The sequence below is a fragment of the Mustelus asterias genome, unplaced genomic scaffold (assembly GCF_964213995.1).
Source record: "Mustelus asterias unplaced genomic scaffold, sMusAst1.hap1.1 HAP1_SCAFFOLD_1071, whole genome shotgun sequence".
NCBI lineage: Eukaryota > Metazoa > Chordata > Chondrichthyes > Carcharhiniformes > Triakidae > Mustelus > Mustelus asterias.
In genome coordinates this window covers 25,971-40,000 of record NW_027591016.1, presented here as the reverse complement: position 1 = coordinate 40,000, position 14,030 = coordinate 25,971, and the positions used below count along the sequence as shown (strand labels likewise).

The 14,030-nt window shown below is 53.1% G+C and overlaps 1 protein-coding gene across 1 annotated transcript in view; it reads left to right on the top strand.

The window, feature by feature from the left end:
• Positions 1 to 14,030, top strand: part of LOC144487832 (nuclear valosin-containing protein-like) — a gene marked incomplete at its 3' end in the record, with an annotated part of 118,302 nt that overhangs the window by 78,364 nt on the left and 25,908 nt on the right. Inside the window, exon 9 of the mRNA XM_078205906.1 lies at positions 612 to 674. Within this exon, the coding sequence (XP_078062032.1) occupies positions 612 to 674 (63 nt within the window). The remainder of the gene's footprint in view (positions 1 to 611; positions 675 to 14,030) is intronic.

Below are 14,030 nucleotides of genomic sequence, written 5' to 3'. Positions count from 1 at the left end.
GGTATGGCTCCTGATCTGCCCAAGACCGCAAGGAACTACAAAAGGTCGTGAATGTAGTCCAATCCATCACGCAAACCAGCCTCCCATCCACTGACTCTGTCTACACTTCCCGCTGCCTCGGCAAAGCAACCAGCATAATTAAGGACCCCATGCACCCCGGACATTCTCTCTTCCACCTTCTTCCTTCGGGAAAAAGATGCAAAATTCTGATCACGTACCAACCAACTCGAGCAGCTTCTTCCCTGCTGCTGTCAGATTTTTGAATGGACCTACCTCGCACTAAGTTGATCCTCTCACTTTCAGCAACCCTTCTGCACCGTCTCCTTTCCTTCTCCCCTTTGTGCTCTATGAACCTTTATGCTTTGTCTATATCGCGCGCAAGAAACAATACCTTTCACTGTACATTAATCCACGTGACAATAATCCATCAAATCAAAGTTTCAAGTCCAGAGTGAGAGATTTGTAAATGGCAGTGACAGAAAGAGATGTGTGTGGAATGTGGGGAGAAGGTGTTGAAGTGGATAGTATTGAATGTTGGAGCAGGCTCGATGGGCTGAATGGCTAACTCCTGTTGCTTACATTGATTGCTTGTTCCATATTTGTCTTTTTAGGCTGTTGCGAATGAGTCTGGGCTGAATTTTATTTCTGTGAAGGGCCCGGAGCTGTTAAACATGGTGAGTGTGATGTTGCTTCACTGGATCTGCAGAGTATCCCAATCTCAGCTCAGAAACTGAGGGCTCCTCGATTGGAGTTTGTTACCCCAGACCACACGCACACGCACAGACACACATGGACACAGGCACACGCACAGACACAGGCACACACACACATGGACACAGGCACACGCACAGACACAGGCACAGACACACATGGACACAGGCACACGCACACGCACACGCACAGGCACACGCACACGCACAGACACGGGCACACGCACAGACACGGGCACAGACACAGGCACAGGCACAGACACAGGCACACGCACAGACACAGGCACACGCACAGGCACACGCACAGACACAGGCACACACACAGACACATGCACAGACACAGGCACAGACACACGCACACGCACAGACACAGGCACGCACAGACACACATGGACACAGGCACACGCACAGACACAGGCACACACACATGCACAGACACAAGCACACGCACAGGCGCACACACAGGCACACGCACAGACACTGGCACACACACAGACACACGCACATGCACAGGCACACGCACAGGCACACGCACAGGCACACGCACAGGCACACGCACAGGCACACGCAGAGGCACACGCAGATGCACAGGCACACACACAGGCACACGCACAGACACACATGGACACAGGCACACGCACAGACACAAGCACACGCACAGGCACGCACACAGACACGCACAGGCACACGCACAGACACGGGCACACGCACACGCACAGACACAAGCACAGGCACACACACAGACACAAGCACACTCATAGAAATCATAGAATCATAGAAACCCTACAGTACAGAAAGAGGCCATTCGGCCCATCGAGTCTGCACCGACCACAATCCCACCCAGGCCCTACCCCCACACATTTTACCCACTAATCCCTCTAACCTACACATCTCAGGACTCTAAGGGGCAATTTTCAGCATAGCCAATCAACCTAACCCGCACATCTTTGGACTGTGGGAGGAAACCGGAGCACCCGGAGGAAACCCACGCAGACACGAGGAGAATGTGCAAACTCCACACAGACAGTGACCCGAGCCGGGAATCGAACCCAGGACCCTGGAGCTGTGAAGCAGCACAGACACAGGCGCACGCACAGGCACACGCACAGACACACATGGACACAGGCACACGCACAGACACAAGCACACGCACAGGCACACACACAGACACAAGCACAAGCACAGGCACACGCACAGACACACATGGACACAGGCACACGCACAGACACAAGCACACGCACAGGCACACACACAGACATGCACAGACACGGGCACACGCACAGACACGGGCACGCACAGGCACACGCACAGACACAAGCACACGCACAGACACAAGCACACGCACAGGCACACGCACAGGCACACACACACACAGACACAGGCGCACGCACACGCACAGGCACACACACAGACACAGGCACACGCATAGACATAGGCACAGACACACGCAAACACACAGACACAGGCACACGCACAGACACAGGCGCACGCACAGGCACACGCACAGACACAGGCACACGCACAGGCACACACACAGACACAGGCACACGCATAGACATAGGCACAGACACACGCAAACACACAGACACAGGCACACGCACAGACACAAGCACACGCACAGGCACACAGACAACACAAGCACACGCACAGACACAAGCACAGACAGGCACACACACACACACAAGCACACACACAGGCACACGCACAGGCACACGCACAGACACAAGCACACGCACAGACACACGCACATGCACAGGCACATGCACAGGCACACGCACAGACACGCACAGGCGCACACACAGGCGCACGCACAGGCACACGCACACACAGGCGCACACACAGGCACACGCACACACAGGCGCACACACAGGCACACGCACACATACAGACACACGCACAGACACAGGCACACGCACACATACAGACACATGCACACGCACAGACACAAGCACAAGCACACGCACAGACACAAGCACACGCACAAGCACACGCACAGACACAAGCACACGCACAAGCACACGCACAGACACAAGCACACGCACAAGCACACGCACAGACACAAGCACACGCACAGACACAAGCACACGCACAGACACAAGCACAGACACAGGCACACGCGCACACACAGAGACACGCACAGAAGCACACGCACAGACACAGGCACACGCACAGACACAAGCACACACACAGGCACAGGCACACGCGCACACACACACAGGCACACGCACAGAAGCAGACGCACAGACACAAGCACACACACAGACACAAGCACAGGCACAGACACAAGCACAGACACAGGCACACACAAACACAAGCACACGCACAGACACATGCACACACACGCACATGCATAGACATAGGCACAGACACAAGCACAGGCACACACACAGAAGCACACACACACAGACACAGGCACACGCACAGACACAGGCACACACACAGGCACACGCACAGACACAAGCACACACACAGGCACACACACAGACACAGGCACACGCGCACACACAGACACAGGCACACACACAGACACAGGCACAGGCACAGACACAGGCACACACACAGAAGCACACGCACAGACACAGGCGCACACACACAGAAGCACACACACACACACACACACAGGCACACACACAGACACAGGCACAGGCACACACACAGAAGCACACACACACACACACAGGCACACACACAGACACAGGCACACGCGCACACACAGACACAGGCACACACAGACACAGGCACACACACAGACACAGGCACACACACAGACACAGGCACACACACAGAAGCACACGCACAGACACAGGCACAGACACAGGCACACACAAACACAAGCACACGCACAGACACATGCACACACACGCACATGCATAGATATAGGCACAGACACAAGCACAGGCACACACACAGACACACGCACAGACACAAGCACAGACACAGGCACACGCGCACACACAGACACAGGCACACGCACAGACACACGCACACGCACAGAAGCACACGCACAGACACAGGCACACGCACAGACACAGGCACACGCACAGACACAGGTACACACATGGACACAGGCACACACACGGACACAGGCACACGCACAGACACACGCACAGACACACGCACAGACACATGCACAGACACATGCACACACACAGAAGCACATCCACAGACACAGGCACACGCACAGGCACACGCACAGACACAAGCACACGCACAGACATAAGCACAGACACACGCACAGATACAGGCACACAAAGACACACGCACATGCATAGACATAGGCACACGCATATGCATAGACATAGGCACAGACACAAGCACAGGCACACACACAGACACACGCACATGCACAGACACAGGCACACGCACAGACACAGGTACACACACGGACACAGGCACACGCACAGGCACACGCACAGACATAAGCACACACACAGGTACACACACGGACACATGCACAGGTGCGCACATAGACATAGGCACAGGCACAGACACATGCACAGACACGTACACACACAGGCACAGACACAGGCACAGACACAGGCACAGACACACGCACAGACACGCACACACACAGGCACACACACAGGCACAGACACACGCACAGACACAGGCACAGACACACGCACAGACACACGCACAGACACGCACACACACAGGCACACACACAGGCACACACACAGGCACAGACACACGCACAGACACATGCACACACACAGGCACACGCACAGTCGCAGGCACATGCACAGGCACAGGCATGCACACGCTCACAGACACACGCATGCGCGCGCTCACGGACACACAAATGCGCACACACAAAGACACGCACATGCGCGCACACAGACACACGCATGCGCGCGATCACAGACACGCATGCGCACCCTCAGGCACACGCATGCGCGCGCTCACAGACACACGCATGCGCGTGCTCACAGACACACGCATGCGCGCGCTCGCAGACACACGCATGCGCGCGCTCGCAGACACACGCATGCGCGCTCACAGACACGCGCATGCCGCTCGCAGACACACGCATGCGCGCTCACAGACACACGCATGCGCGCTCGCAGACACACGCATGCGCGCTCGCAGACACACGCATGCGCGCTCGCAGACACACGCATGCGCGCTCGCAGACACACGCATGCGCGCTCGCAGACACACGCATGCGCGCTCGCAGACACACGCATGCGCGCTCACAGACACGCACATGTGCGCGCTCACAGACACGCACATGTGCGCGCTCACAGAAACACACATGCGCACACCAACACACACACATGCGCGCGCGCACAGACACACGCATGTTCTCTCTGGAGCGGAAGAGGCTGAGGGGAGACTTAACAGAGGTTTATAAAATGATGAAGGGGATAGATAGAGTGAACGTTCAAAGACTATTTCCTCGGGTGGATGGAGCTATTACAAGGGGGCATAACTATAGGGTTCATGGTGGGAGATATAGGAAGGATATCAGAGGTAGGTTCTTTACGCAGAGAGTGGTTGGGGTGTGGAATGGACTGCCTGCAGTGATAGTGGAGTCAGACACTTTAGGAACATTTAAGCGGTTATTGGATAGGCACATGGAGCACACCAGGATGATAGGGAGTGGGATAGCTTGATCTTGGTTTCAGATAAAGCTCGGCACAACATCGTGGGCCGAAGGGCCTGTTCTGTGCTGTACTGTTCTATGTTCTATGCACACACACACATGCGCGCATTCATAGTTCATGCATGGTACTTTTGACACTGCAGCACTCCCTCAGTACTGACCCTCTGACAGTGCGGCACTCCCTCAGTACTGACCCTCTGACAGTGCGGCACTCCCTCAGTACTGACCCTCTGACAGTGCAGCACTCCCTGGGAACTGACCCTCTGACAGTGCGGCACTCCCTCAGTACTGACCCTCTGACAGTGCGGCACTCCCTCAGTACTGACCCTCTGACAGTGCGGCACTCCCTCAGTACTGACCCTCTGACAGTGCGGCACTCCCTCAGTACTGACCCTCTGACAGTGCGGCACTCCCTCAGTACTGACCCTCTGACAGTGCAGCACTCCCTCAGTACTGAGCCTCTGATAGTGCGGCACTCCCTCAGTACTGACCCTCTGACAGTGCGGCGCTCCCTCAGTACTGACCCTCTGACAGTGCGGCACTCCCTCAGTACTGACTCTCTGACAGTGCGGCGCTCCCTCAGTACTGACCCTCTGACAGTGCGGCACTCCCTCAGTACTGACTCTCTGACAGTGCGGCACTCCCTCAGTACTGACTCTCTGACAGTGCGGCACTCCCTCAGTACTGACCCTCTGACAGTGCGGCACTCCCTCAGTACTGACCCTCTGACAGTGCGGCACTCCCTCAGTACTGACCCTCTGACAGTGCGGCACTCCCTCAGTACTGACCCTCTGACAGTGCGGCACTCCCTCAGTACTGACCCTCTGACAGTGCGGCACTCCCTCAGCACTGACCCTCTGACAGTGCAGTGCTCCCTCAGCACTGACCCTCTGACAGTGCAGCACTCCCTCAGTACTGACCCTCTGACAGTGCGGCACTCCCTCAGTACTGACCCTCTGACAGTGCGGCACTCCCTCAGCACTGACCCTCTGACAGTGCGGCACTCCCTCAGTACTGACCCTCTGACAGTGCGGCACTCCCTCAGTACTGACCCTCTGACAGTGCGGCGCTCCCTCAGCACTGACCCTCTGACAGTGCAGTGCTCCCTCAGCACTGACCCTCTGACAGTGCGGCACTCCCTCAGCACTGACCCTCTGACAGTGCGGCACTCCCTCAGTACTGACCCTCTGACAGTGCGGCACTCCCTCAGTACTGACCCTCTGACAGTGCGGCACTCCCTCAGCACTGACCCTCTGACAGTGCGGCACTCCCTCAGTACTGACCCTCTGACAGTGCGGCACTCCCTCAGTACTGACCCTCTGACAGTGCGGCACTCCCTCAGCACTGACCCTCTGACAGTGCGGCACTCCCTCAGTACTGACCCTCTGACAGTGCGGCACTCCCTCAGTACTGACCCTCTGACAGTGCGGCACTCCCTCAGCACTGACCCTCTGACAGTGCAGTGCTCCCTCAGCACTGACCCTCTGACAGTGCGGCACTCCCTCAGCACTGACCCTCTGACAGTGCGGCACTCCCTCAGTACTGACCCTCTGACAGTGCGGCACTCCCTCAGTACTGACCCTCTGACAGTGCGGCACTCCCTCAGCACTGACCCTCTGACAGTGCGGCACTCCCTCAGTACTGACCCTCTGACAGTGCGGCACTCCCTCAGTACTGACCCTCTGACAGTGCGGCACTCCCTCAGCACTGACCCTCTGACAGTGCAGTGCTCCCTCAGTACTGACCCTCAGAGACCCAGAAGGGAAAGAAGGGGATTAGGAGAGAAATAGTGGTGAGGGATGCGATGGTTAGAGGCATGGACAGGCGGTTCCGTGGGCGCGAATGAGACTCCAGGATAGCAGTCTGCCTCCCTGGTGCCGGGGTACTGGATGTCTCCGAGGGGGTAGGAAGCATATTAAAAAGGGAAGGTAATCAAACAGATGTAATTGGACACATTGGTGAAAATGACGTAGGTAGAAAGAGCAGGGGCGTCATACGAGAGCAATTCAGAGAGATGGGTGCTAGGCTAAAAAATAAGGCCTCTAGGGTAGCAATCTCTGGACTGCTCCCAGTGCCTAGTGCTAGTGAGGCCAGGAACAGGGAGATTCTACAATTGAACACGTGGCTAAAGGACTGGTGCAAGAGGGAGGGTTTCAAATTCATAGATCATTGGGAAGTCTTCATGAGAGGACGGCACCTGTATGGAAAGGATGGGTTACACCTTAACTGGAAGGGAGCAAATATCCTGGCTGGGAGTTTTGCTAGAGTGTTTCGGCAGGATTTAAACTAGTGTGGCAGGGGGGTGGGGATCAAAACAGGAGGTCAGTAAATACTGAGGCTGGGGTTGAGCTGGGGGCCAGGGCAAGGCTAGCTAAGAAGAGGAGCACTCTGGAGGAGGAGGACCTGACTGGGCCTGGAGGTCTGGAGTGCATCTGACTGGCATATGGTGTCTTGGCGTTTATTGGTAGGGGGATTGAATTTAGGAGTCGTAGCGTTATGTTGCAACTGTACACAACTCTGGTGCGGCCGCACTTGGAGTACTGTGTGCAGTTCTGGTCCCCACATTACAGGAAGGATGTGGAGGCTTTGGAGAGGGTGCAGAGGAGGTTTACCAGGATGTTGCCTGGTATGGAGGGGAGATCCTATGAGGAGAGGCTGAGGGATTTGGGATTGTTTTCGCTGGAAAGGCGGCGGCTAAGAGGGGATCTTATTGAAACATATAAGATGATTAGAGGTTTAGATAGGGTGGATAGTGATAGCCTTTTTCCTCTGATGGAGAAATCCAGCACGAGGGGGCATGGCTTTAAATTGAGGGGGGGTAGTTATAGAACCGATGTCAGGGGTAGGTTCTTTACCCAGAGGGTGGTGAGGGATTGGAATGCCCTGCCAGCATCAGTAGTAAATGCGCCTAGTTTGGGGGCGTTTAAGAGATCCGTAGATAGGTTCATGGACGAAAAGAAATTGGTTTAGGTTGGAGGGTCACAGTTTTTTTTTTAACTGGTCGGTGCAACATCGTGGGCCGAAGGGCCTGTTCTGCGCTGTAATGTTCTATGTTCTATGTTCTATGTTCAATGCGAGGAGTGTAACGGGTAAAACAGACGAACTTAGGGCCTTAATGCTTGTGTGGAATTTGGATGTGGTTGCGGTGACGGAAACTTGGTTAAAAGAAGGACAGGACTGGCAGCTGAATATTCCGGGGTATAAGTGTTTTAGGCGAGACAGAGGAGGGGCTAATAAAGGTGGGGGAGTAGCGGTATTAGTTAGGGAGCATATTACAGCGGTGCAGAGGGTGGACAATTTAGAGGGGTCATGTACTGAGTCGCTGTGGGTGGAACTCAGAAACAGGAAGGGTGCAGTCACTATGCTGGGGGTGTACTACAGACCACCCAACAGCCCACGGGAAGTGGAGGAACGGATATGTCAGGAGATTCTGGATATGTGCAGAAAAAATAGAGTTGTTGTAGTGGGAGACTTCAATTTCCCTGGCACAGACTGGAAAGTGCTTAGGGCTGGGGGTCTGGATGGGGAGGAATTTATAAAATGCGTACTGGAAGGTTCTTTGGAACAGTATGTAGATAGCCCGACTAGAGAGGGGGCTATACTGGACCTAGTTCTGGGAAATAAGCCCGGTCAGGTCACCAAAGTTTCGGTAGGGGAACATGTGGCAAATAGTGACCACAACTCTGTTAACTTTAGGATAGTAATGGACAAGGATGAGTGTTGTCCTAAGGGTAGGGTGCTAAATTGGGGGAAGGCTGACTATAGCCGGATTAGGCAGGAATTGGTGGATGTTGATTGGGAGAGGCTGTTTGGGGGTAAGTCCACGTCTGGCATGTGGGAGTCTTTTAAGGAACAGTTGATAAGGCTGCAGGATAGGCATGTGCCTGTAAAAAGGAAAGATAGGAAAGGTAGGATTCGAGAGCCGTGGATAACCAGGGAAATTGAGGATCTGATCAAAAAGAAAAGAGAAGCATACGTTAGGTCCAGGCAACTGAAAACAGATGGAGCTCTGGAGGAATAGAGAGAGAGTAGGAAAGAACTCGAACGGGGAGTTAGAAGGGCAAAAAGAGGTCACGAAATGTTCTTGGCAGACAGGATTAAGGAGAATCCTAAGGCATTTTATTCATATGTTAGGAACAAAAGAGTTGTCAGGGAAAAAGTCGGACCTCTCAGGGACAAAGGAGGGGAATTATGCTTAGAACCCAAGGGAATAGGGGAGATCCTAAATGAATCGGAGATTGGATGGGGAGGAGTTCGTTAGGTGTGTTCAGGAGGGTTTCCTGACACAGCATGTGGACAAGCCTACAAGAGGAGAGGCTGTACTCGATCTGATACTGACCAATGAGCCTGGACAGGTGTCAGATCTCTCAGTGGGAGAGCATCTTGGGGATAGCGATCATAACTCTATCTCCTTTATGCTTGCATTGGAAAAAGAGAGGATCAGGCAAGCTCGGAAAGCGTTTATATGGATTAAGGGGAAATATGAAGACATAAGGCAGCGAATTAGAGGAGTAAATTGGAAGGAGGTATTCTCGGGGAAATGTACTGAAGAGAGGTGGCAGTTTTTCAAGGAATGTCTGTCTAGAGTTCTACAGGACAGCGTTCCGAGCAGACAGGGAGGAGTTGGTAGGTTAAAGGAACCGTGGTGCACGAAAGCTGTGCGGGACCTAGTCGAGAAGAAAAGGAAAGCATACAAAAGGTTCAGAGAGCTTGGCGAAGATAGGGATTTAGAAGAAAATACGGCTTGTAGGAAGGGACTAAATAAGGAAATTAGGAGAGCCAGAAGGGGTCACGAGAAGGCCTTGGCAGGTAGGATTAAGGAAAACCCTAAGGCGTTCTATAAATATGTGAAGAGTAAAAGGATGAGACGTGAAGGAATAGGGCCTATAAAAGGTGAAGGCGGGAAAGTCTGTACGGAACCAGTAGAAATGGCAGAGGTGCTGAATGAGTACTTTGCCTCGGTTTTCACAGAGGAGAAGGACCTGGGTGGATGTACTGTGGGCTTGCGGTGGACTGAAAGGATTGAGTATGTGGACTTTAACAAAGAGGTTGTGCTGGAATCTTTGAATGGCATCAAGATAGATAAGTCGCCGGGTCCGGATGGGATGTACCCCAGGTTACTGTGGGAGGCGAGGGAAGAGATTGCAGAGCCTCTGGCGATGATCTTTGCGTCGTTGATGGAGACGGGAGAGGTGCCGGAGGATTGGAGGATTGCGGATGTGGTTCCTATTTTCAAGAAGGGGAATAGGGATAGCCCAGGTAATTACCGACCGCTGAGTCTAACCTCAGTGGTTGGTAAACTGATGGAGAAGATCCTGAGGGACAAGATTTATGAGCATTTAGAGAGGTTTAGTATGCTCAAGAATACTCAGCATGGCTTTGTCAAGGGCAGATCGTGCCTTACGAGCCTGGTGGAGTTCTTCAAAAATGTGACTAAACACATTGACGAAGGGAAAGCGGTAGATGTGGTTTATATGGATTTTAGCAAGTCGTTCGATAAGGTCCCCCATGCAAGGCTTCTCGAAAAAGTGAGAGGGCATGGGATCCAAGGGGCTGATGCCCTGTGGATCCAGAACTGGCTTGCCCAAAGGAGGCAGAGAGTGTGTATAGATGGGTCTTTTTCTAAATGGACGTCGGTCACCAGTGGTGTTCCCCAGGGATCTGTTCTGGGACCCTTGCTGTTTGTCATTTTCATAAATGACCTGGATGAGGAAGTGGAGGGATGGGTTGGTAAGTTTGCCGACGACATGAAGGTTGGTGGGGTTGTGGACAGTCTGGAGGGATGTCAGAAATTACAGAGGGACATAGATAGGATGCAAGACTGGGCAGACAAGTGGCAGATGGACTTCAACCCAGATAAATGCGTAGTGGTCCATTTTGGCAGGTCAAATGGGATGAAGGAGTACAGTATTAAGGGAAAGACTCTTAGTACTGTAGAGGATCAGAAGGGCCTTGGGGTCCGGGTCCATAGGACTCTAAAATCGGCCCCGCAGGTGGTGGAGGTGGTTAAGAAGGCGTATGGTGTGCTGGCCTTTATCAATCAAGGGATTGAGTTTTGGAGTCCGGGGATAATGATGCAGCTATATAAGACCCTCGTCAGACCCCACTTGGAGTACTGTGCTCAGTTCTGGTCGCCTCACTATAGGAAGGATGTGGAAAAGATTGAAAGGGTGCAGAGGAGATTTACAAGGATGTTGCCTGGATTGTGTGGCATGCCTTATGAGGATAGACTGAGGGAGCTCGGTCTTTTCTCCTTGGAGAGGCGTAGGATGAGAGGAGACCTAATAGAGGTATATAAGATGTTGAGAGGCATAGACTGGGTGGACTCTCAGAGGCTTTTTCCCAGGGTGGAAATGTCTGCTACGAGAGGACACAGGTTTAAGGTGCTGGGGGGTAGGTACAGGGGAGATGTTGGGGGGAAGTTTTTCACACAGAGGATGGTGGGCGAGTGGAATCGGCTGCCATCAGTGGTGGTGGAGGCGAACTCAATAGGGTCTTTTAAGAGACTCCTGGATGAGTACATGGAGCTTAATAGGATGGAGGGTTATAGGTAGGTCTAGAAGGTAGGGATGTGTTCGGCACAACTTGTGGGGCCGAAGGGCCTGTTTGTGCTGTAGTTTTTCTTTGTTTCTATGAATACTTTGCATCGGTATTCACGAAGGAGAGGGACTTGTTGACTGGGAGTGTCTCAGAGGGAGGTGTTGACCCGTTAGAGAGAATCTCCATCACAAGGGAGGAAGTGTTAGGTTTTTTAGGTAACATTAAAACTGACAAAGCCCCAGGGCCTGATGGCATCTATCCTCGACTGCTCAGGGAGACGAGAGATGTAATTGCTGGGCCTCTGACGGAAATCTTTGTCTCTTCATTGGACACAGGTGAGGTCCCTGAGGATTGGAGGATAGTGAATGTGGTCCCGTTGTTTAAGAAGGGTAGCAGGGATAACCCGGGTAATTATAGGCCAGTGAGCGTGACGTCCGTGGTAGGGAAGTTGTTGGAGAGGATTCTTAGAGACAGGATGTATGTGCATTTAGAACGGAACAATTTCATTCGTGACAGACAGCATGGTTTTGTAAGAGGGAGGTCGTGCCTTACAAATTTGGTGGAGTTTTTTGAGGAAGTGACAAAAACGGTTGATGAAGGAAGGGCCGTGGATGTCGTCTATATGGATTTCAGTAAGGCATTTGACACCTCACCTGTGTCCAATGAAGAGACGAGGATTTCCGTCATGGCAGGTTGGTTAAGACGGTTAAGGCTCATGGGATACAAGGAGAGGTGGCTAGATGGGTAGAAAACTGGCTTGGCCACAGGAGACCTCGCCTCTCCCTGGAGATCACATGGTCTGGAATGGGGGGGTGGGGGTGAGTTAATAGGTTGTAATGAACAAAGCATCGTAGCTGTGAGGGACAGCTCGGTGGATAGGATATTAGTATGTAGATAGGCTGGAAAATTGGGCGGGGATCCTGGATTCAGGATTCAATCCTGGACCGGGGAGCGGCGCGGGCTTGGAGGGCCGAAAGGCCTGTTCCTGTGCTGTATTGTTCTTTGCTCTTTGTTCTTTGAGACAGAGGGTAGCAGTCGAAGGGCCTTTTTCCGGCTGGAGGTCTGTGACCAGTGGTGTTCCGCAGGGCTCTGTACTGGGACCTCTGCTATTTGTGATATATATAAATTATTTGGAAGAAGGTGTAACTGGTGTTATCAGCAAGTTTGCGGATGACACGAAGATGGCTGGACTTGCGGATAGCGAAGAGCATTGTCGGGCAATACAGCAGGATATAGATAGGCTGGAAAATTGGGCGGAGAGGTGGCAGATGGAATTTAATCCAGATAAATGTGAAGTGATGCATTTTGGAAGAACTAATGTAGGGGGGAGCTATACGATAAATGGCAGAGCCATCAAGAGTATAGAAACACAGAGGGACCTCGGTGTGCAAGTCCACAAATCCTTGAAGGTGGCAGCACAGCTGGAGAAGGTGGTGAAGAAGGCATATGGTATGCTTGCCTTTATAGGACGGGGTATAGAGTATAAAAGCTGGAGTCTGATGATGCAGCTGTATAGAACGCTGGTTAGGCCACATTTGGAGTACTGCGTCCAGTTCTGGTCGCCGCACTACCAGAAGGACGTGGAGGCGTTAGAGAGAGTGCAGCGAAGGTTTACCAGGATGTTGCCTGGTATGGAGGGTCTTAGCTATGAGGAGAGATTGGGTAAACTGGACTTGTTCTCCCTGGAAAGACGGAGAATGAGGAGAGACCTAATAGAGGTGTACAAGATTATGAAGGGTATAGATAGGGTGAACAGTGGGAAGCTTTTTCCCAGGTCGGAGGTGACGATCACGAGGGGTCACGGGCTCAAGGTGAGAGGGGCGAAGTATAACTCAGATATCAGAGGGACTTTTTTACACAGAGGGTGGTGGGGGCCTGGAATGCGCTGCCAAGTAGGGTGGTGGAGGCAGGCACGCTGACATCGTTTAAGACTTACCTGGATAGTCACATGAGCAGCCTGGGAATGGAGGGATACAAACGAATGGTCTCGTTGGACCAAGGAGCGGCACAGGCTTGGAGGGCCGAAGGGCTTGTTTCCTGTGCTGTACTGTTCTTTGTTCTTTGACAGTGCAGCACTCACTCAGCACTGACCCTCTGACAGTGCAGCACTCCCTCAGCACTGACCCTCTGACAGTGCGGCACTCCCTCAGTACTGACCCTCTGACAGTGCGGCA